Below are 25,353 nucleotides of genomic sequence, written 5' to 3'. Positions count from 1 at the left end.
AAATATCTTTTAACGGAGACTTCCCAACACAGAGGTCTTCAAAAATCTGATTTTGTTGCCAAAGAAAAGGTCATGCCTGATTAGATTAAGGTAGAATGGGAGGATATTGTTGATGGATTTCCATGGAGTGAGGCGTAGTAGCTCTAAGTGATAGTCCAGTATCCCAACCATTATTCATGAGCTTTGGTTTTCCGAGACAATGGTTGGGATGCTGTTGTTCTACGCAAAGCTGTCCTTGCTTCTCCTTGGATGGCTAATACTTTTTCCATGCTTCTCAATCACATTGGTTATGATATCTCTTTCAGGAATAAGATTAAATTCTGGAAGTATCTCTAGCATGGGGAGTCCCCTATGAAAGATGTGTTTCCTTCTCTCTGTGCATATCTGATCTTAAGACTAAACCAAACTTTGAGTTTGTTCTTTCTTATTCTTCATCCCTTGGTTTTGATTGGAATTTGGGTTTTAGGAGAAATTTTAGAGAGCCTAAATTTTTTCTTGTTAATAATCTTTGGGGTTCCTAACTCTACGGGTAAGTTCTCTTGTGGTTCCATTTTTAATTTGTTTATCAAGGTCAGTCCCCCTCTTGGTCCTTTCTTGTGAAGAGAGTGTAGTGTGCTTCTATTCCCTCAAAAGTTGGTACTTTTTGCTGGGTATTCTTTCATGGTAGTATTAACACTTGTGACATGTGGCAAAAATGGAGACCCGGCCAGCCTATATTTCCTAATTGGTGCATCATGTGAAAATTGAATGGTGAGATTGCAGGCCCCTTACTAATCCCTTGTCCTTTGGCTTGTATTTTAGATTTGTTCTTGCTCTTTTTGGTTGTAAGTGAGTTCCTCCTTTTAACTTGGATAGATTGTTTGATTCCTCTATGGTTAGCTACTTGATGGAGGTGTATGTTGCTTGGTGCTTTAGGAATGAAATAATGTGCTTCAAATTGTTCTCAAAGGACATGTAGATTGAAATTAAATGGGTTCAAATATCTATTAATGGCTTGGCTTATTGCCTGGATAAGTAGGGATTTAATACACAACTATTTTTTTTTTTTGTCTTTGATGTAGTGTAAAATGTATGGTGGGTGGGAAAGGTGATGGTTTCAGTTTATCTCCCTGTTTGTATTCACAACCTCTTGTTGTACCATTTTAAATTTAATAAACAAAATTTTCAGTTGTGTTGCAAATAAAAAAAAATATTAGTTTAACCCCACTGTTTCCCTCCTCAGAACTTCTTCCAGCTGCTCTCGCTCTCATTATCAATTTCTTCTATTTGACTAATAAGACTTTCTTGCAATATTTCAAAATGAAATTTGTTGCACTCTTTAATCTTTAACATCAACGCTTGGCTTAGGAAACTATAAGAGGTGCATCTCACTTTTTAGTGTTTCACTTATTTATCTTGACTTTCGAAACTGTAATGGTGTTATCAATATTTGTTTGCTATGTTTACTGTTTTTGGAATTTCTCAAATATTTATATGTAGCTATCGTAGTTTAATGTCTGGCTGCCAAGGAGCCATCTGCACTTGGTTTAGACACCCATTACAAGTTATATTATTTCTGCTTGGCTGCCGCTGATGCTACAATCAACTGGAACTCTAGATATTGAAACTCCTGTTATATGGAACTGAACTGAATAGCTTGATTTCTGCTGCCACACTCAACTTGTGGGGAGGTACCACCCACATCCTAGAGGGCCCAGAAGTTTCTCCAAATTCAGTAGACAAACAGATTTGAGATTAGCAAGTTGCAAGCCATTTCTTCATTAGATTTGCACATAGTATGCCTACTGAGAGTTAAATACTTGTTGGGTTTGTTGCTTAATTTGTAATAATCACAAGCCATTAATACCCCATGGCAGACTTCCAAGTAGACGAAACTAATTTTTGCAGGGATTAGAACCCACAGATTTCCCTTCATAAGAAAGGAAAACTGGAAGGACTAGACAAAATTCAAGATTTTAAAAAGGTACAAGAAAATTCTCCGGTAAGACTAGGGACCCACAAACGACGGCCCGATCTCTTTGAAACAAGAGGAATTTTAGAATCCCTATAAAGTTTTTTCTAAACCCAGAGTTCTGTCCAGAGCCCGGAAGAGATGAGGAGATAGCAAAATCAGAAATGAGTTTACTCTTAAGAGAGGATAGGTAAAGAGTGAGGGGTAAATATCTTTTCACGGAGACTCCCCAACACAATGGTCTTCTCAAAATCTGATTTTGTTGCCAAAGAAAAGGTCATGCCTGATTAGATTAAGGTACAATGGGAGGATATTGTTGATGGATTTCCATGGAGTGAGGCATAGTAGCTCTATGTGATAGTCCAGTATCCCATCCATTACTCATGTGCTATGGGTTCTGAGAGAATGGTTGGGATGCTGTTGTTCTACACAAAGCTATCCTTGCTTCTCCTTGGATGGCTAATACTTTTCCCATGCTTCTTAATCACATTGGGTATGATATCTCTTTCGGGAATAAGATTAAATTCTGGAAGTATCTCTAGCATGGGGAGTCCCCTATGAAAGATGTGTTTCCTTCTCTCTGTGCATATCTGATCTTAAGACTAAACCGAACTTTGAGTTTGTTCTTTCTTCTTCATACCTTGGTTATGATTGGAATTTGGGTTTTAGGAGAAATTTTAGAGAGCTTAAATTTTTTCTTGTTAATAATCCTTGGGGTTCCTAACTCTACGGGTAAGTTCTCTTGTGGTTTCTTTTTTAATTTGTTTATCAAGGTCAGTCCCCCTCTTGGTCCTTTCTTGTGAAGGGAGTGTAGTGTGCTTCTATTCCCTCAAAAGTTGGTACTTTTTGCTGGGTATTCTTTCATGGTAGTATTAACACTTGTGACATGTGACAAAAATGGAGACCTGGCCAGCCTATATTTCCTAATTGGTGCATCATGTGAAAATTGAATGGTGAGATTGCAGGCCCCTTACTAATCTCTTGTCCTTTGGCTTGTATTTTAGATTGGTTCTTGCTCTTTTTGGTTGTAAGTGAGTTCCTCTTTTTAACTTGGATAGATTGTTTGATTCCTCTTTTTGGAGGTGTATGTTGCTTGGTGCTTTAGAAATGAAATAATGTGCTTTAAATTGTTCTCAAAGGACATGTAGATTGAAATTAAATGGGTTCAAATATCTATTAATGGCTTGGCTTATTGCCTGGATAAGTAGGGATTTAATACACAACTATTTTTTTTATCTTTGATGTAGTGTAAAATGTATGGGTGGGTCGGAAAGGTGATGGTTTCAGTTTATCTCCTTGTTTGTATTCACAACCTCTTGTTGTACCTTTTTAAATTTAATGAACAAAATTTTCAGTTGTGTTGCTAATAAAAAAAATCTTAGTTTAACCCCACTATTTCCCTCCTCACAACTTTTTCCAGCTGCTCTCAGTCTTCTATATCAATTTCCTCTATTTGGATAATAAGACTTTCTTGCAATATTTCAAAATGAAATTTGTTGCACTCTTTAATCTTTAACCTTCTAGAGAACACTGATGTGGGCCCCACAGCAGTGGTCCCCACTGTGTTCGTAGGACAGCATGTGTAGTTATTTGTTTCAGTTATAGTAGTGTCAGTTTGTTAATTCAGTTGTTATTTATTTCAGTTTTATTTACTTTATTTTTCATGTAAGTATTAAGGGCAGATCTATCCTTTCCATTATGTACTGAACATAACCTATAAATAATAAGAGAGTGGCGGCGGTAGATCTGTTAGAATTTGTCCCTCCTTTCAACCCCTTGTGTTCTCCTGTTTCTCTTCTATTCCTTCTATTTTCTCTCACTTTTTTTCTGTTTTGTAAACCTAAAACCTATTAGGATTCAAGACTGATTACAATCTTGATCTTCTACTTGGTATCAGAGCCTATCTAGGGCTTCTCATGTGTGTCTAGTCCAGCCAACCACATGAGGACTAGCTAGGGCTGGAAGTTTATGAAGAAGTATTCGGCGACTGAATCTTGGAGATTACCAGGAGAGGTTTGCAGTAGTTGAGGACTTGCCGCGGTTTGCAGAGAGTTGGTAATCAGGAAGAAGCAGCGAAGGTTAGGGTTCAGGTAACCCTGGAAGGCAGTAAACCGAAATCCATAAGCGATTGATTTCAGATCAGATTTGGGTTAGTTTCAAATCAGATTTTGGATTAGATCAGATTTGTGTTGGTTTCATATCAGATTTCAGACCTGCTTGTTTTCACTCTGTTTTCTGGTATAGTGGCTCTAACAGTTTGTAGCCACTAATTCTTGATCAAAGATGGAGTTTAAGGGTCAGGGAGAGTAGTTTTGGAAACAACAGTTATGGTTGTGTATCTGAAACTGGGTTTCAGATTACAACTATGAGATTTTATGGGTCAAATTACTTGGAGTGGGCTCAATCAGCCATGATGGCTATTGGAGGAAGGGGAAAACTGGGTTACCTCTTGGGAGATGTGAAAGAACCTTCCAAGGAGGACCCAACATACACCAAGTGGGTTCAAGAGAATTATTTGGTTATAGCATGGCTGTGTAATTCTATGCAGCCACATATCAACCGAAATTACTTGTGGGCAAAGACAGGCAAAGAGATATGGGATGTTGTGAAAGAAACCTATTCCCAACCCATTAATGTTGCCAGAGCTTATGAACTGAAGTGTGAGGTGAACAGCCTTAAACAAGGAGAGAAGCCAGTTTCTGTCTACTTCTCTACCTTGAAATCCTTGTAGCATGAGATTGACCATCTAGAGACCCTTGAGTGGGAGAGTCCCAAAGATGCATAGACTCTTAGAAAGCAAGTCGAGACGAATAGGGTATTTGAGTTTCTGGCTGGTTTGAATTCAGAATATGACATTGTGCGACAACAGATATTGACAAGAGATAGTGTGACCCTTTCTCAAGCATACTCCCTGGTGCATAGTGAAGAGACCAGGAGGAAAGCCATGATGCAGCCTCAGCCCCCTTTTCCAGCCCTGACAGCTATTTAACCTAAGTCAGGGGGTAATCTAGAAAGGGACCGGAAGAAGGAAGATAAACGGGATCTGGTATGTGAACATTGCAAGAAACCCAAGCACACAAAAGATAATTGTTGGAAGCTACATCCTCACTTGGTCCCAGCAAAACTAAGAAATAAGAAGGGTAATGCTCATGTGGCCGTGAACACTGATTCAACATCCTCATCAGGCACATTGCTAGAGACTTTAGCTGCTATATTCGGGCTGCCCTCATACAGTTGGAAAAGGAAGTTGGGAGTTAAGTTCAGCCATCTCAGACACCATCAACCCCTACCACATCTGCATTTGCACATTTAGGTACTCGAGCCTCAGTTTACCATGCTTCAGCTCCAGGTAATATTGACCACTGCTGGGTAATAGATTCAGGTGCATCCGACCATATGATTAGTTTGCCATCACTGTTCACTTCTTATCACTTGTCCTCTGGCCGAGATAGAGTATCCATTGTTGATGGCTCTCTTGTTCCCATTTCAGGCAAGGGGGACATCAAGCTATCGGATACTATCTCTTTATCTTCTGTCTTGCATGTTCCTAAGCTTGATACTAACCTGCTTTCAGTTAGTAGTATTACCAAACACATGAACTGTTCAGTAACCTTTTTCCCTGACCGATGTGTTTTTCAGGACTTGGAGACGAGGAAGGTGATTGGAATTGGCCGTGAGACGAACGAGATCTATCTGCTTGGAGAGAGTTTTCGTCGGGAGGAGTCAGTGGATAAGAAGTCTTTTGTTTCCCAGTCTGTGAGTCTGGTTATGCTTTAGCATAATCGATTAGTCATTTGTCTTTTAAGTCTTTGAAGAGTCTGTTTTCTGCTTTATTTGAGTCTGTTGAGTTATCAAAGTTGAGGTGAGAGTTGTGAGTTTGCCAAACATTGTAGAACCTCTTATTTTTTAAGTAATAAAATGAGTAATTCCTCTTTTGATATTGTGCATACTGATGTTTGGGGGCCATATCATATCTCTTCTATGGGTGGGTACAGATATTTTCTACTGTTTGTTGATGACCATACCCGCTTTTCTTGGGTCTATCTTATGCGTTCTCAGGATGAGGTTCCTGCTCTGACCCAAAACTTCCATCAGATGATTCTCACTCAGTTTGGGGCCAAAATCAAAGTCCTTAGATCTGATAATGCAAAGGAATACTTTGCTCAGCCATTAACCTCCTACCTTCTTAGCCATGGAGTTATTCACCAGAGCACTTGCCCTTATACACCACAGCAGAACGACGTTGCCGAAAGGAAGAATAGGCATATCTTGGAGGTGGCTAGAAGCATTATGTTTACCTCCAATGTACGTATTCGCTTCTGGGGTGATGCTATCCTCACGGAAATTTCTCATTAATCGAGTTCCTTTCCGGGTTCTTGATATGAACACCCCGTTTTCCCTTCTATACCTAGACGAGGAGTTGTTCATTGTTCTCCTTAAAACCTTTGGTTGTACCTGTTTCGTTCAGCTTCTCGGGCCTCATCATTTCAAGTTTGAACCTAAGGCCTCCAAATGCATTTTCCTCGGTTATGCACAAACTCAAAAGGGTTATTGCTGTTATGATCCGGTTTCAGGGAAAAGGTTTGTCTCCATGGATGTCACTTTCTTTGAGGAGACACCCTATTATCCTAGGGTTTTTCCTCAGGGGGAGAGCAGTGAGAGTGGAAGTGGGGCTGTTCTTTTACCTATTCCACTCGGTAATGAAGGATGTAGTGGTGAGGGTGGTCAGAGGGAGCAAGAGTTGAGAGTCTATCACAGGCAATGCAAGCAGGTTGATCCTAGTCATCTGCAGTCCCAGCCAACTCCAGTCCCTTTTGCGGCTCTAGATCCAGAACCTACTGAGACACCTCCCACTGTTGCCACTTCCCCTCTTGTTGATGATCTTGATCTTCCTATTGCCATTCGCAAAGGGAAACGACATTGCACCACTTCTACATCTCACAGTATCTCACAGTTCTTATCCTATGATCATCTATCTCCATCTTATCGGTCCTATTTCACTTCCATTGCCGATGTTCTATTCCAAGAACAGTGCAAGAAGCCTTATCAGTTCCAGAATGAAAAGATGCAATGCAAGTCGAAATGGATGCCCTGTTGAAGAATAATACTTGGGCACTAGTTGACCCACCAAAAGGAAAGAAACCGGTGGGATGTAGATGGGTGTTCACTGTGAAGCATAATGCTGATGGCTCCATTGAAAGGTACAAAGTCTGACTGGTCGCAAAGGGGTTCACTCAGACTTATGGTATAGACTACTTGGAGACCTTTGCCCCAGTAGCCAAGATGACCACCATCCGAGTCCTGTTATCCCTTGCAACAAATCATTCTTGGCCTTTGTTCCAGATGGATGTTAAAAATGCCTTTCTGAATTGAGACTTACAGGAGGAGGTCTACATGCAGTTGCCTCCTGGATTCTATGATACAGAGACAGGTAAGAAGGTTTGCCGACTGAACAAGGCATTGTATGGTTTGAAGCAATCACTTAGAGCCTGGTTTGATAGGTTCAAATTAACCCTTGGAAAGTTTGGTTATGTACAGGCTCAGTCAGATCATACACTATTCATCAAGAGGGTGGAGTCCTTTCTGACACTACTTGTAGTATATGTTGATGATATTGTGGTGACAGGAAATGACAGCCATGAGATTGAGTCCATCAAACAGCTCCTTCATCAAGAGTTTGAGGTGAAAGATCTTGGTGCACTACGATACTTTTTAGGTATTGAGGTTGCTAGATCCAAGCAGGGGATTTTTATCTCTCAGAGAAAATATGTTCTCGATCTGTTGGCGGAAACTAGAAAGTTGGGTGTTAAGGCTGCTGATACACCCATTGAACAAAATCACAATATTAGTGCAGAGGACGGGGAGCCTCTTGAAGACAAAGTTATGTTCCAACGGTTGGTTGGAAAGCTTCTATATCTTTGCCTCATTCGGCCAGATATCAGTTATGCAGTTAGTGCTGTTAACTAGTACATGCACTCCCCTAGAACTTCTCACCTTCTTGCGGCAGAGAGAATATTAGCATACTTGAAGAGATGCCTGGGTAGAAGTATATTGCTTAAGAACAATAATCACACGAGGGTGGAGGTCTATACAGATTCCGATTGGGTTGGGAGTGTTGATGACAGAAGGTCTACCTTTGGATATTGTGCCCTTGTGGGAGGCAACCTTGTCTCTTGGAGGAATAAGAAGCAGAGTGTTGTTTCCCGCTCCAGTGCTGAAGTGGAATACAGGTCAATGACTAACGGAGTGGCTGAAATCTTATGGCTGAGGTCACTACTTGAAGAGTTGGGTATTGACTATGAAAAGCCCTTAATGTTGTATTGTGATAATCAGGCAACTATTAATATAGCCCACAACCCAGTGTAGCATGACAGAACTAAACATATCGAAGTTGATCGACATTTTGTGCGAGAGAGGGTCACATCACAAGAAGTGTGTCGTCCGTACATCACATCTAATATGCAGCTTGCGGATATCTTCACCAAGGCTGTACCAAGGAAGAAGTTAGAGACAAACCTATCCAAGTTGGGAATGATAGATATCTACTCCCAACTTGAGGGGGAGTGTAGAGAACACTGATGTGGGCCCCACAACAGTGGTCCTCACTGTGTTCATAGGACATGTGTAGTTATTTGTTTCAGTTATAGTAGTGTCACTTTGTTAATTCAGTTATTATTTATTTCAGTTTTATTTACTTTATTTATCATTTAAGTACTAAGGGCAGATCTGTCATTTCCATTATGTACTGAACATAACCTATAAATAATAAGAGAGTGGTGGCGGCAGATCTGTTAGAATCTGTCCCTCCTTTCAACCCCTTGTGTTCTCCTGTTTCTCTTCTATTCCTTCTCTTTTCTCTCACTTTTCTTATGTTTTGTAAACCTAAAACCTATTAGGATTCAAGACTGATTACAGTCTTGATCTTCTACTAACATCAACGCTTGGCTTTGGAAACGGTAAGAGATGCATCTCACTTTTTAGTGTTTCACTTATTTATCTTGACTTTGGAAACTCTAATGGTGTTATCTGTATTTCTTTGCTATATTTACTATTTTTGGAATTTCTCAAATGTTTAAATATAGCTGTCGTAGTTTAATGTCTGGCAGCCAAGGAGCCATCTTTACTTGGTCTAGACACCTATTGCAAGCGATATTAATTCTGCTTGGATGCTGATGCTGCTAGAATCAACTGGAACTCTAGATATTGGAACTCTTGTTATATAGAACTGTACTGAATAGCTTGAGTTCTGCTGCTACAATCAACTAATAGACAAACAGATTTGAGATTTGTAAGTTGCAAGCCGTCTCGTCATTAGATTTGCACATAATATGCCAATAGGGATAAATACTTGTTGGGTTTCTTGCTTAATTTGTAATAATCACAAGCCATTTATACCCCATTGTAGACTTCCCAGTGGGCGGAACTAATTTTTGCAGGGATTAGAACGCACAAATTTCCCTTCATAAGAAAGGACAAGTGGAAGGACTAGACGAAATTAAAGATTTTAAAAAGGTACAAGAAAATTCTCCGGTAAGACTAGGGACCCACAAACGACGGCCCGATCTCATTGAAACAAGAGGAATTTTAGAATCCCTATAAGGTTTTTTCTAAGCCCAGAGTTCTGTCCAGAGCCGGGAAGAGATGAGGAGATAGCAAACTCAGAAATGAGTTTACATTTAAGAGAGGATAGGTAAAGAGTGAGGGGTAAATATCTTTTGACGGAGACTCCCAACACAAGGGTCTTCCCATAATCTGATTTTGTTGCCAAAGAAAAGGTCATGCCTGATTAGATTAAGGTAGAATGGGAGGATATTGTTGATGGATTTCCATGGAGTGAGGCATAGTAGCTCTATGTGATAGTCCAGTATCCCATCCATTACGGAGCTATGGGTTCCGAGAGAATGCTTGGGATGCTGTTGTTCTACACAAAGCTATCCTTGCTTCTCCTTGGATGGCTAATACTTTTCCCATTCTTAATCACATTGGGTTTGATATCTCTTTTGGGAATAGGATTAAATTTTGGAAGTATCTCTAGCATGGGGAGTCCCCTATGAAAGATGTGTTTCCTTCTCTCTGTGCATTATCTGATTTTAAGACTAAACCAAATTTTGAGTTTGTTCTTTGTTGTTTCTTCATCCCTTGGTTTTGATTGAAATTTTGGTTTTAGGAGAAATTTTAGAGAGCCTAAATTTTTTCTTGTTTCTAATCGTTTGGGTTGCTAACACTACGGGTAAGTTCTCTTGTGGTTCCTTTTTTAATATGTTTATCATGGTCAGACCCCCTCTAGGTCCTTTCTTGTGAAGGGAGTCCGGTGTGCTTCAATTCCCTCAAAGGTTAGTACTTTTTGCTGGGTATTCTTTCATGGTAGCATTAACACTTGTGACATGTGGCAAAAAAGGAGAGCTGGCTAGCTTATATTTCCTAATTGTTGCATCAAGTGAAAATTGAATGGATTGTTTGACTCCTCTATGGTTATTGCTCTTTTTGGTTATTGCTCTTTTTGGCTGTAAGGAGATCCTCTCGTTAACTTGGATGGATTGTTTGACTCCTCTATGGTTAGCTGCTTGATGGAGGTATGTATTGCTTGGCTCTTTAGGAATGAAATAATGTGCTCCAAATTGTTCTCAAAGGACATGTAGGTTGAAACTAAATGGGTTCAAATATCAGTTAATGGCTTGGCTTATTGCCTGGCTAACTAGGGATTTAATACACAACTACTTTTTTTTGAATTTGGTGTAATGTAAAATGTATTGGTGGGTGGGATAGTTGAGGGTGTTAGTATATCTCCTTGTTTGTAGTCACAACCTCTTGTAGTACCTTTTTAAATTTAATGAACAAAATTTTCATTTGTGTTTTGATAAAAAAATCTTAGTTTAAATCCACTGTTTCCCTCCTCACAACTTCTTCCAACTGCTCTCGCTCTTCCTTATCAATTTCCTCTATTTGACTAATCAGTCTTTCTTGCAATCTTTCAAAATGAAATTTGTTGCACTCTTTAATCTTTAACATCAACGCTTGGCTTTGGAAACTGTAAGAGGTGCATCTCACTTTTTAGTGTTTCACTTATTTATCTTGACTTTGGAAACTGTAATGGTGTTATCTATATTTGTTTGCTATGATTACTGTTTTTGGAATTTTTCAAATGTTTATTTGTAGCTGTCGCAGTTTAATGTCTGGAAGCCAAGGAGCCATCTGCACTTGGTTTAGACACCTATTACAAGCGATATTATTTCTGCTTGGCTGCCGCTGTTGCTAGAATCAACTGGAACTCTAGATATTGAAACTCTTGTTCTATAGAACTGAACTGAATAGCTTAAGTTCTGCTGCTACAATCAACTAGTAGGGAGGTACCACCCACATGCAAGGGGGCCCGGAAAAATACTTGTTGGGTTTCTTGCTTAATTTGTAACAATTACAAGCCATCAATGCCCCTTGGTAGATTTCCTAGTAGGCGGAACTAATTTTCGCAGGGATTAGAACGCACAAATTTCCCTTCATAGGGAAGGACAAGTGGAAGGACTAGACGAAATTAAAGATTTTAAAAAGGTACAAGAATTGTCCGGTAAGTCTGGGGACCCACAAACGACAGCCCAATCTCCTTGAAACAAGAGGAATTCTAGAATCTCTATAAGTTTTTTTCTAAACCCAGAGTTCTGTCCAGAGCCCGGAGGAGATGAGGAGATAGCAAACTCAGAAATGAGTTTACATTTAAGAGAGATAGGTAAAGAGTGGGGTAAATATCTTTTAACGGAGACTCCCCAACACAAGGGTCTTCCCAAAATCTGATTTTATTGCCGAAGAAAAGGTCATGCCTGATTACATTAAGGTAGAATGGGTCGATATTGTTGATGGATTTCCGTGGAGTGAGGCATAGTAGCTCTATGTGATAGTCTAGTATCCCAACCATTATTCATGAGCTATGATTTTCCGAGAGAATGGTTGGGATACTGTTGTTCTACGCAAAGCTATCCTTGCTTCTCCTTGATGGCTAGTGCATTGGGTATGATATCTCTTTTGGTAATAAAATTAAATTCTGGAAGTATCTCTAGGATGGGGAGTCCCTTATGAAATCTGTCAAAATCTTTGTTTAACCCCACTGTTTCCCTCACAACTTCTTCCAACTTCTCTTGCTCTTCCTTATCAATTTACTCTATTTGACTAATTAGACTTTCTTGCAATCTGTCAAATGAAATTTGTTGCACTCTCTAATTTTTAACATTAAGGCTTGGTTTGAATTGATATTGTCACTAATTTATTGCAGTGGAGACCATCACCTAATTGTCTGCTTTAGCATTGGGTCCATGTGGCAATTGTTTTTTGGTTAGATCGTAATAATTTCTACCTAATTCTCTTCAAATGAAATAATGGGATTACTCGTATTGTAAAGTGAATAATTTGATTAATGTAGTTTTTGTGTCCCCCTATCCGAAAGGGCATTGGATTACCATTACTATTACTATCAATATTCAGTTTCAGCCATCCATTCTTTCATGATTTCCTATTTCTCCTTGTTTTCTTGCGTTTTTCATTGAGGAAGCAACAATTGCTGCCTAATTTTTGTAAACATCATGCATAATGAAATCTAAGAACAATACATTGTTCTTAATCAATGTGCCTCCCTAACTGTAATGCTTTCAATTAAAGCATCCTTGTTTTTTGTCTTTTTCCTTGATAATTCGTGCATTCCTCTCCTTCCATTTGTTCAAACCAAAGTAGCTCTTGTATACCCTCTTTTCTTTGACAACCTGATTGTGGTACCCTCAAACAGCTTTCACATGTGTGTTCTTTGTAAAGCTGCTGGGGAGACTGGTTTTCACCTATTGGTATCATGCCAATTTGCAAAGTCTATTTGGGAGTGGGTTTTCTCCCTTTTTGGGTGTATATGAAACCCTCCATAAAAAATGCAAAGTCTTTTTTCCCCTTTTTTCTTTAGGTGGCATATGAAAAAGGGTAGAACCATGTGGAGATGCCTGAGGGTTGCGGTATGCTAGTCTTGATGGGAAGAAAGAAACTCCAGGATCTTCTTTGAAGTGAGAGAGGTGCTAAAGAACTGGGAGAAATGATCCATATAAGGGTTGTACAGTGGCTGAAATCCTCAGAGTTGTTCACAGATTACACAGTGGATGACATGTTGAGGAAGTGGGATGAGATTTCTAGTTGCACTCAGACCAGAACTGGAATAAGTGTGTCTTGGACCCCTCCCTCAGCTGGTTTCTTAAAACTAAACTTTGATAGGTGTAATAGAGGGAATCCTGGACACTCGGGGATTGGGGTGTGTTTAGAGGATTGTTTCAGCCCTGTTCTCAGGCCCAATTGGAGTGGGTGACTCTCTCAGAGCTGAGACCTATGCGGTTATGGAAGGAGTCCAGAGAGTTAAGGAGATGAATATAAGAACACTTATAATTGAAAGGGACTTGGAGATGGTGGTAGGGTGACTGAATAAAGACAACAATGGGTTATTGAATTACAACAATGAGAGGAGGAAATTTAGGTGGTTGGTTCAAGAGATGGAAGTCAAGATCAGTTGGGTGAAAAGATTAGCTAACTCTTTTGCTGATGTGTTAGCTAAACAAGGGGTGGAGAGGGAGTTTATGCTTTGGGGCTGTAACTCTCTTTTTCCTTTCTTGGGGGCTCAAGCCTCAGCTGGAAGATAAGAAAGTTTATCTTCCCCTTTGTAATTATTTGTGATTAATTAATGAAGTGTGTTATTGATCAAAAAAAAACTTTGTTTAACTTCAAAAAAAAAACTTTGTTATTGATAAATTTACTCTATTTTACTAGTTTGACTTTTTTCCAATCTTTCAAAATGAAATCTGTTGCACTCATTAATCTTTAACTTCAAAGCTTGAAACTTTCCAAAGAAGTTTTATCCTTCTCATTTAAACTGAGAAAATGAATTTGTTGTAGTTTTTATGTGGAAATCCAACTGGAAATTGTTTATACATTTAAGAGCAAAATCTTGAATCTAGAGTCATCTATTATGCTTCTTAACAGTAGAAGCTAGAAGGATGAACCTGTATAGAAAATGAGAAGTAGCCTTTTCAAATTCTGTAAAATTGAGTTTGATGTTTTGAACTTCAGATGTTAAACAAATGTTGAATAATTAAAAATAGTAATGGTGGAGCTTGTTTCAAACCTATTCTTATAATAATTATTTAGTGGAATGAATAAAGTCTTTTCGTCCTGACAAATTTGTACCACTGCATTTGATTTTTCTTTGCTAAATTAAGATGAAAGTTCTTCGGATATAATCCTCATGAAATGGCGTGCTACATTCTTTTCTTGATTTCAAAAGGTAGGATGCATTATCTCAGATCTGATGTCAACTGCATCCGTATCAAATAATTTATTTGCTACCTAGTTTCAAGGAAGTTTTCTCTTGATCAGTTGGCAGTGAGGTCCACTGCCCAATTCAGCTTACTTACCCACCCCAAGGAAAAGTTTTAAATGCATACTACAATTTATCTTATGGCGGAGATTTTACTTTTTATTATCAAGGTTACATGTTTTCTATCTTGTCTGAAAAAATAATCTTTCTTGATATCTGGAAAGCGGGTTTGATACTTGTTTTTATGTACTGACCTACTAACCTCTAATCTGCTTTGCCCACCCAGGAAAATAAAAACACAAATGCAATTGCCAATTTCAGGATATCTTAACAATGTTTTATTTTTTTAAATTACCGTAAGTTCCATTTTTTATTTGTACTTCATTGCAATATATTTTTCCAAAATCAGATGCCTTAGAAGTTGGTGAAGGCAATCCATTGTAAGTTACATTCTATGCAAAGCTATCCGGCTTATCCTTGCTTCTCCTTGGAAGGCAATCCATAATACTTTTCCCATGCTTCTTAATCACATTGAGTATGATATCTCTTCCGGAAACAAGATTAAATTCTGGAAATATCTCTAGCATGGGGAGTCCCCTATGAAAGAGAATCTAAATTTGTTATTGTATCTAAGTTCCTAACCCTGCGGATAAGTTTCTTATGCTTCGTTTTTAAATATGCTTGTTAGGGTCACTTCTCTCCCCTCTAGGTCCTTTCTTGTGAAGGAAGTCTAGTGTGCACCTATTTCCCCAAAAAATGGGGCTTTTTATTGGGAATTTTTTCATGGGAGCATCAACACTTGTTCCATTTTGCAAAAAAGGAGACTAGTAGCCTTTATTTCCTAACCGGTGTATCATGTGCAAATTGAATGGTGAGATTGTATACCACTTTTTAGTTTTTAATCTCCTGTTGGCTTGAATAGATTGTTTGATTCTCTGTGGTTAGATGCTGAAAGAAAAGGAGTAGAACAATGTGGAATTGTACAAGAGTTACAATCGTATGGATGCTGGGGAGAAAGAAATGCAAGAAAACCAGGAGAACTTTATATATTATTGACTATATAATTGGTTTTGAATAGAAAGAACTCCTGACCCAATTATTAATCAGGACACAAACCAGAGAATGAGAACTGACATAATCGGTCCAGTTGGTTTGGTACGTGGTTTAGTTATACCTTACCTATTGGCAACTCTAATAGTTTTCAATAAAGTAGTTGAGTTTTGCAAAAGCTGCACATGTTTGTTGAAGCAAAACAAAATTGCCAGAAAGTACCAGATAGGGTCCTCTGTCACTTCTGTGTCAAGCAAAAAAAAATTGCCTATGTGGCCTCTGGTGTTGATAATGCTAGGAGTCAGGTGCTGATATTAAGATTATCCTTCTTAAGATTGCTTTGGACGATCTGCCCCTACTTGCAAAGGTATATAAATATGTATTTTGCACCCATGATGCCATGAGAATCTATACTTTCCTGAGATGCTAGACTAACTTCTTTGTTTTAAACATTTAGGTGCTTAAGGATTCAAAATGTTTTCTTCTTTGAAACATTTCTCACTCCATCTGTGAAAATGAAAAGTATGCTTCTATAAGAAAAAAAGCCAAGGTACACTTGCTTTTGCTTACATTATGTTTGTGTATATGCAAATAGTAACTCATTAAAGAAGAATAAGAGACGGGGAAAAGTATAAGAATATTCCGGCCCAATAACCCTTAGAAAATATCCACATATCACCAAATTCCCAACCTCATTATCAAATAATTAACTCTATCACCATGGTCCACAATTGTCTAACTCCCTGCAATCTAGGGCTGTCAATGGATTGTGCCTGGTTTGGGACAGGGAGTACCAGTCCTGATCTGATTATTAATCGGAACAAGATAAGACCCATATCTGAGCTGCTCGTTAAGAATTCACATCTCCGCCCCACAACGTCCTACAACACATTCCTGCTGTGTATTGGGAACATCTTCCGATGATGACATCATCAGTTCTGGTATTATCATCGGGAGATGTTCCTAATACACGGCGGGGATGTGCTGTGGGGCGTTGTGGGGCGGAGATGTGAACTTGCTTGTTAATTGGGACTATTGGGTCTGACTCGGTTAGACCTAATTATACTTGACCTCTTTAATTATCAAAATAATAGTAACTTAGGGCTTGATTTTGATAATATTGCTGAGAAAATAAGCGGTATTTTTGTCCTTCATGGGACAATTGAGATGCACTTATTCCTTGGAGATACTAACATTCTTTATTACAATAAAGTTGATTGTTATGTGTCCGAAAAAATGATGAGGATATACTTCATGCATGGCCTTTCATTCTGTTTAATGCCGTTTATGCCTTGGCAAAAGTAACAGATTATGGCTTAGGCTTCAGCATTCCTTGGTCATAGTTTAGGCTTGAATTTTCTTCTATCATTTGTATGCTGTCATGGATATAATATACTATGCATAACTGGAGATCAGTTGTTTATGTAGATCAAATAGCTAGGTAAAATATTTAAACATTTGACTAATTTCGTCAAGAAGCTACTGGATTTCTTTCAGGATTGGTAATGTTATTAATGGGGGATATACTTCATTCACGAGTTTCTTTTGCTGCATGAACACAACAATGTTTTGCTGTGAAGGATGGCATAGATGAGCTTCTGGATGTTGCAAAGAAATTATTGTGATACTAGTAAATTCTAATCAACATTGAAATGACAGCCATACATAACCTTCCAAAAAAATATCGGGGAGAATTCAATATGCCAAATCTGAAAATTCCCTTCAACAATAGGCAGAGATTTTACTTTAGCATTCCACATAAGGATACAAGTGGAAAACTTCCTGGAAAATTTATTCAGGTTGTGGATATGATCATTATATCTATTTATTTTTATATGCATATATCCTAATGGCTCTGGCTAAAGTCATCTATATTTGCAAGATGATACCAGGTCTTGAAACATGTGAATGCACCAGTTTTGGGGCCTCCCTATAAGTTCTGTGGTTTCAAAATCATAATGAAAAAAGCACTGAATGAACAAGAAAGTGATTTCAATAATGTAATGTCTGTGATGGCTGCTATAAAATGGTTTCTTGGTATAATTTTATAACTCTTTTCCTATTATCTATAACTCTTTCAATATTTTATGCATCTCATATGAAGAAAAGAGAGTAATTACCTAATGCCATAACATGTTTACCAACATATATGGTTAATAAATAATAACTACAACTATTGACATCATAAGCATAAAGCTCTTGGATCTTTGTAGCAGAGTAAATCCTGTTTTCTAAATCCAATCTTAGAATTTCTACAATGCTGTTATATTCTGAATTCTTTTTGTTACTTTTGTAGTTTCATTAACTGATATTCATTCTTTACACCTGGGTTCTACAATAACCATCTTTCATTGGTAACCCACTATAGCCATCACCTTTGTGATTTGGATAACAATGTTGGCTTTCAGAAGAAATTCAATGCCTTGGTAAAAAGTTGCAATTTGAAGATATTTTTTGGTAGGTGTTGTAGTTCAAAGATATTATAGTCGAATTCTTTTGTGCCCTGTATTTCACATTACCCACTACTTTTCCTCTTTAGCTACAGCATCATTTTTTAATCGGAACTTGAGATTAATTTAATTGGGAAATCTTAATCCTTAAAGACCTCCAAAATTCTTTATGGGTCACATATTTTTCAATATAGCTTATTTATGCAAACTACTCAACCATGGAATAGGACCCCACTTCAAATACCATATTAACTGCTGAGTCACCCTACTATAAATAATACCGAAGTCACCGCCAGCCAACTCTTCTCGACTCAAGAACTTGTCTCTTATTTCTTCTCTCCTCTTATTTATGTTTATTTTTCCTGGTTTTCTTGCTGTTAATATGGTATTTGAGCAGGAGTCCAGTGTCTGAGAACAGATTGATGAACTTCTCTTCCTTTTTTAGTCTGATTTCTGTGATTGACTCAAGAACAGTTAATCGACTTGATCTAGGACAGCTTCAAGTGTTTTTGTTCCTCTCTTTTCCTGGTTGTGTGCGTGATGGTGGTGGCTGAATGTTGTGAAGAGGTTTAACAGCCTCCCACAGCACATCCCAACCGTGTATTGGGAACATCTCCCAATGACAAGTACGAGAGATGTTTCTCAATACACGTTGAGATATGCATGTGGGGCGTTTTTGAGGCACGTTCTGTGGGGAGGGGGGCATATGTGAATTCATTTTTATGGTATCATAGGACCATGTGGTCTGATTTGGTGGTGACTAGCCTTCCTCGACTTGGGAGTGGTCTGGTTTGTCATTCAAGAGCGTGGGACTGATTTTCCTCAAGTAACTTAGAGTTCGACCATTGAGTTGGTGCTGGTTTAGTGATCGGTGGTGGTGCCTCTTTTCTCAATGTGAACTGAAGTAAAAAGGGTGGCTTCTAGGATGACTTCTACTCAAGGAGCATTGAATGGTGGTGTGAACCATATGTGTTTTCCAACGACTATTACTCATGTTTGACGGTAAGAGTTACTTGGCATGCTATAAGTAAACTAAAACCGACCTGGGGATCGAACCGGTCAGGGGTCTGGTTACTGGTCAAACGGTCTGACTGTTTGAATTGAACACTTGGCCCATTTTGACACAAAAAAATTCAAAAATGGTCAAAATCGCTCAAACTGTTAACTGCCCGGTTCAGTGGTTTGCTAACCAAAATCAACGGTTTTGGGGGAAAATAGAACCGGTCATTTGATCGATTTTTAGTTTTTTTGGTTCAACTATCCGATCCAGTCTGGTTCTGAAAACCATGGACTGTTGAGCATAATAAGTGGGATTATGAAAACTGCTTAATCATGACTTGGCTTCTTACTTTATGTTACCACTAATCAAACAAAACTTTACAAGGGTGGGTACAACTCGTGAAATTTGGGGACAATCAAACTCTATCTATTTACCATACTCTCATAGCTATCTGTAAGGAATTAGATCATTTCTTGAGTATTGAATGGGAAAGCGATAAGGATGTTAAGGCCTACAAGAAACTAGTGTCTTAGCAATATGTGTTTGCATTCTTGTTTGGCCTGAACATGGTGCATGATCTCATCAGAGTTCAAATTCTAGGCATTAGGGATCTCTTGTATGTTCAAGAAATGTATGTCTTGAAGAAAGGGTATGAGAATGATAAGATGTGGGCATTGTTAGTGACCTAAACATACTTGTGATAGTTGTTGGTAGGGCTGTTCATAAGAATGCCCAACCCGACCAAACCGATCAACCTAGACCGACCCAACTCGAGTCGGTCGGGTTTTTAGTAGTATCGATCGGTTTCGGGTTGGGCAAATATATAAACCGATATATCGGGTCGGTTTCGGTTTTCTTGTGTGAAAACCGAAATCAACCCGACCTGAACCGAACTAGTCTTCTACTAGAACTAGAAGGCCCATTAGGCAATTACAATTAGAATAGGCAGTCTATCCTAGTTTCTAACTTTCTATAGTCTTTTACACCAAATAGGCAACCCATTAGGCAATTACAATTAGAATTCAATTAGGTGTCCTTTTGTACAGGAGCAAAACCGAAACCGACCAGGTCGGTTTGGCCTATCAGTGGGTCGGTTTTGGTTTCCACCTCAGGTAACCCGACCAGGTTGGGTCGGTTGGGAAAACCCCAATAAACCGACCCAACCCGACCCGTGAACACCCCTAGTTGTTGGGATATGCTTTGTTGACAGTTTGCGATCAGGGGTTTTTTGTCATTTTATAAGTTACATTCTGTTTAGGGTCAGTTGGGTGCATATCTATTGGGTTTTGGTCTCTTGGGGGTTCATTTGAAGTTAGTTTTGTTCTTACGGAGTTGCTTGCGAGGGAAACATTCTAGGGGTTTATGTGTAAACATTTTAATTGGTTTCTCCGGCAAGCCATTGGGTATAAAGAAGGGGGAAGGTTTACTGGTGGGGTTTTTTGGTTCTTTCTCTCTTGCTTGAATTGTATGGCCAACTTGCTGCATTGTTACTATAACGGAACTATTCCAAGAGGGGTTTTACATCAGGTTCAGGTCTAAAATCCATAAAAAGTCCAAGTTGTTTTGTTGTTTTTAGCTAGGTATTTCTTGTGCTTATTGGTGTATATTTGAAGTGTTGCTTGTAATTTGTATTTTTGTCCATATCAAGTGGTATAAGAGCAAGTTCTTTCCTTGGGTTTTCTTCAAAGTTTATCTAGTTGTTGGATTTTGCTGTATTATCATGGTGACATGATAGGTGATTTGGGGCTAGGAAAAAGAAGACAATCTCCTAGAGTTGATGAACAACCCACTGACATTATTAGTGAATAGTCAAGTGAAGACATTGAGCAACTTGGAAGTGATCAACATGAAAGGAATAAGAAGGGGTGGGAAAACCATATAGTGTAAGCTTTACAATCCACTCAAGGTCATAGTGTTTAACTTCATATTAACGAGATTGATGGTGAGTTGGAACCTCAAGAGTTTCTAGACTGGTTGGACAACATTTAAAATTATTTTAATTGGAAAAAATGAATGAAGAACGAAAAGCAAAGCTTGTTATAGTAAAGATGCATGGGACAACCTTGGATTGGTGGAAAAATTACCGAAGGAGTAGAGAAATGAAGGGGAAAAAGAAAGGTTAATTTCTGGGGAAGAATGAAAGAGAAGTTGAAATTCCAATTCTTACCACCAGATTATGAGCAAATTGTCTACCAAAGGGTGCATAATTTAAGACAACAAGAAAAGATTGTAAAGGAGTACACAAAAGAGTTTAAGGCTTCATTTGGTCTGTGGGATGGGGATGAGAAAAAGGGAATATTCCAAAAACATTCCTTTTTCTCTTATTTGTTTTGAGGAAAATAGAGGGATGAGATGAGAAAAATGTGGGATGCCAAATCAATGGTTTGAGGATGCCAAGCGGAGTTTAATAGATTATTTCTTCGGATTATTGTGACAGAAATTGAACATCAAAATGTTAGTAGATATATGAATGGTTTGAGGTTGCCAATACAGGATTAAGTTAGCCTACATTGCCCATATAAAGTAAAGGATGCATATCGGCTAGCTTTGATTGTTGAAGCACAATTGAGTTGGAGCTTGGGGCGAAAACTAAGTGTTGTCCAAGGTACATTTTCATCAGTAGGCCGAAGTTTTGGGTTTGGTAAGGGTTGTGTGATTAACCAAACACGACCTATAGTCCAAGGGGCTCCAAATGCAACCAAGAGCAATCTGGGGCAGTCTATTGTAGATGTTTCAGGTGTATGGAGTTGGACATCCTTCCAATGAATGTCCTAAGCATGGTTTTTAAAAACGAACCGGTCAGGGGTTCGACCCGAACGGTCCGACAATTCGACTCGAACGACCAGTCCATTTTGACGAAAAAATAAATAAAATAAAAAAATTGGAAAACGATCAAAACCGTTCCAATGGTTAATTGGTCGGTTCAGCGGTTTGCTGACCAAAATCAACATTTTTGGGGAAAAAAGTGATTTTGGGGGAAAACAGAACTGGTAAGGTGATCGGTTCCCGATTTTTTCGGTCTGACCGTCCGATTCGGTCCGGTTTTGAAAACCATGGTCCTAAGAGAATGATTGAAGGGCAAACAGATCTAGTTAATGAAGTCATGTGATGAACAGCAAGATGATATAGGCCATGTTGAGGATGAACAAGTGGCTAAAACTATTGAAGCTAATGCTTTAGAGGAAGAAAACTTGGATGGGGACATAAAGGATGAAGTTTTGGTGATACGGCACTCCATGGTTGCACCTAAAGAACCACTACCAGGGGATTGGTTGAGAAATGATATCTTTAGAACACATTGTACAACTAGTGGAAGTTGTGTAACTAGATTATTGACAGTGGAAGTAGTGAGAATCTTGTTTCTTAAGAGAGGGTGGATAGATTACAGCTCAAAACTGTTCAACACCTCCGACCATATCGTATTTTATGGTTCAACAATGGAAATGAGGTAAGAGTTTCTTCTAAATACTTAGTTAATTTCTCTATTGGTAATACATTTGAAGAATCGGTATGGTGTGATGTTGTCCTAATGGATGCATGCCATATTCTTTTGGAATGCCCATGGCAATATGACTGTAAGACCATTCATCATGGTGACAAGAACACATGCAACTTTCTGAAAGGCAATACAAAGATAACTTTTAAACCAATGCAACTTGATTCATTTTCAAAGAAGGAAACAATGCCAACCACTACTCTCTTCACCTCAAACAAATTGAATATGCTGATGTGATGGTGAAGAAGCTACTTCATGAATATGTTGATGTGATGCCTAAGGAATTACCCAATGGCCTTCCTCCCCTAAGAGATGTGCAACATCATATAGATTTAGTGCCAGGAGCAGCATTGCCTAACTTACCCCACTATAGGATGAGTTCTAAGGAGCATGAGGAGCTCCAAAGACAAGTAACAGAGTTGTTGCTGAAGGGGCTGATCTGTGAGAGCTTAAGCCCATGGTGTTGTACCAGCTTTGCTCACACCAAAGAAAGATAGTAATTGACGTATGTGTGTTGACAATAGACCTGTTCATGGGCCGGGTAGCCCGATGGCCCGCCCCGCACCCCGGTTAGGCTTGGTCATGTAATTAGTCCCGTGGGCCTGACCTCGGGCCTAACACAATAAGCCCGACTATGTTTCGGGCCGGGCTTGGGATTTGTCAAAAAAGCCCAGCCCGGCCCGACTCAGCATTATATATTTTATAAAATATATAATATGTATTTTATGTAAAATATAAAATATATAAATAATATAATATTTATTAAAATATATATTTATAATTTAATATATACATTTTTTATTCTTTTCTTTATAATCTCTCTCTATTTAGTTGCTAACAGTATGGGCTAAATTTCGGGCTCGGGCCCAGGCCTGGGCTTCGGGCTTTTTATGAGGGCCGGGCTCGGGCCTTAGAAAATTCTGTTAATACAGAGTGAAAGCCCGGCTTGAGCCCGGCCCGGCCCGGCCCATGAACAGGTCTAGTTGACAACTATGCTATTAACAATATTACAATTAAATACAAATTTCCAATACCTCGCCTTGATGACATGTTAGACATATTGCTTGGCTCACAAGTCTTTTCAAAGATAGATTTGAAGAGTGGGTACCCTCAAATTCGCATCCAAGAGGGGGATGAGTGGAAGGCCACATTCAAGACTAAGGAAGGTCTTTATGAATTGTTTGTTATGCCATTTGGGTTGCCTAATGCTCCTAATACCTTTATGAGGTTCATGAGCCAAGTTCTAAGGTCATTTATGGGGAAGTTTGTGGTAGTTTATTTTGATGACATACTCATCCACGACAAAGATCATGATAGATTGGTTGGTGTTTTTTGGGGTATGTTGTTTTATTCAAAGAGATTGAAGTGGATCAAGAAAAGGTTCAAGAGCCAAGTTCTAAGGTCATTTATGGGGAAGTTTGTGGTAGTTTATTTTGATGACATACTCATCCACGACAAAGATCATGATAGATTGGTTGGTGTTTTTTGGGGTATGTTGTTTTATTCAAAGAGATTGAAGTGGATCAAGAAAAGGTTCAAGCTATTAAAGAGTTGTTGACACCAAAGATCTTAACTGAAATTTGTAGTTTCCATGGGCTAGCCACATTTTATCGTCGATTTATAAAGAATTTTAGCACTATTGTGGCACCCATTACTAAATGCTTGAAAGGATGTGAGTTTATTTGGACTCTCACAACTTAAAAAAGATTCCAAGAGCTAAAGATGAGGATGACCCAGACTCCCAAGCTCTTTGAAGTTGAATGTAATGCATCACATATGGGGATTGGAATTGTCCTTAGTCAAGAAGGCCGTCCAATTGCTTACTTAAGTGAGAAACTCAATGATGCTAGAAGGAGGTATTCCACTTATGATGTTAAGTTTTATGTCATTGTATATGCCTTGAAGTTTTGGAGGCATTATCTTATCCAACAAAGAGTTTGTGTTGTATTCAGACCATGAAGCATTGAAACACCTTAACTCCCAATAGAATATAAAGGAAAAACATGCTAAATGGGTTGATTTTCTACAAGAATATAATTTGTTTTGAAGCATAAGGTTGGATAGCAAAACCAGGTAGTCGATGCTCTTAGTAGGAGAGTTCACTTGGTGACAACAATGTCTACTAATGTTGTGGGATTTAGCTCCATCAAAGACTAATACCAAGATGACATTTATTTTGTCCCTATTTGTAGAAGTTATGCAACAGATGACAAGGACATTCAAGACAAGTTTGTGTGGAATGATGGTTACTTATTCATGGGCAACGAGTTATGTATTCCATCATAATCTTTAAGGGTGTTACTCGTTGCTGAATTGCATTGCAAGAGACATTTTGGTCGTAAGAAAATACTTGAAATGGTCTCCAAAAGGTACTTTTGGTCAACTACAAAAGGATGTGTTCTGCTATGTTGATAAATGTCACAAGTGCCAAACATCCAGGGGCAGCATCAAAATACAGGTTTGTATCTTCCCTTACCCATACTAGAAGAACCATGGACTGATATTACTATGGAATTTGTGTTGTGATTGATAGTTTTTTTAAAATGGCTCACTTCATTGGTTGCCAAAAGACTTCTTATGCTTTTCATGTAGCTAACTTATTTTTTAAAGAAGTTGTTCTGATGGATGGATTGCCAAGATCTATCACATCAAATCACGATACAAGATTTTTTAGCCACTTTTGAAGGACTTTATGGAAGCGTATGGTTATTACCCTACAATATAGGAATACATTTCACCCACAAACAGATGGAAAAATTGAAGTGGTTAACCGAAGCTTGGGCAATATGTTGAGGAGCTTAGTTGGAGATTACTTAAAGCAATGGGATCTTATCCTACCTCAGGTTGAGTTTGCTTTCAATGATTCAGTTAATAGATCTACCAAGAAGACTCCTTTTGAGGTTGTGTATGATCGGTCACCTAAAGGTCTTGTTGATCTAGCTCCTATAATAGGGTTGCGGGTTCAAGAGCTGAACAGGAAACTTGCACCAGAACATAATAATAAATCTAATGAAAAGGAGTATACCTTTGTGAACATGGCCTCTTACGAACAAACAGGTGGTTCTACCCTAAGTACAC

General features: G+C 38.6%; 1 protein-coding gene across 11 annotated transcripts in view; it reads left to right on the top strand.

Annotated features, from left to right (window-relative positions):
- The window catches only part of LOC104599265 (uncharacterized), a 46,135-nt gene that overhangs the window by 13,672 nt on the left and 7,110 nt on the right, over positions 1-25,353 (top strand). For 2 of the 11 annotated variants that reach the window (XR_016082334.1, XR_016082330.1), the window contains exon 2: positions 16,827-17,394. The exons of 2 other annotated variants lie outside the window; for them this stretch is intronic. Coding sequence is in view for 3 of the 9 variants with exons in the window: in XM_088897504.1 (XP_088753630.1) it covers positions 6,144-7,049 (906 nt within the window). In the remaining 6 variants the exon portion in view is untranslated. 7 more of the 11 variants (XM_088897504.1, XM_088897503.1, XR_016082336.1 and 4 more) reach the window with 6 other exon arrangements.

This window comes from Nelumbo nucifera, chromosome 2 (genome assembly GCF_055504915.1).
Source record: "Nelumbo nucifera cultivar China Antique chromosome 2, China Antique-T2T, whole genome shotgun sequence".
NCBI lineage: Eukaryota > Viridiplantae > Streptophyta > Magnoliopsida > Proteales > Nelumbonaceae > Nelumbo > Nelumbo nucifera.
Note: the sequence above shows the minus strand (reverse complement) of the source record. Positions and strands in the feature narration are given on the sequence as shown.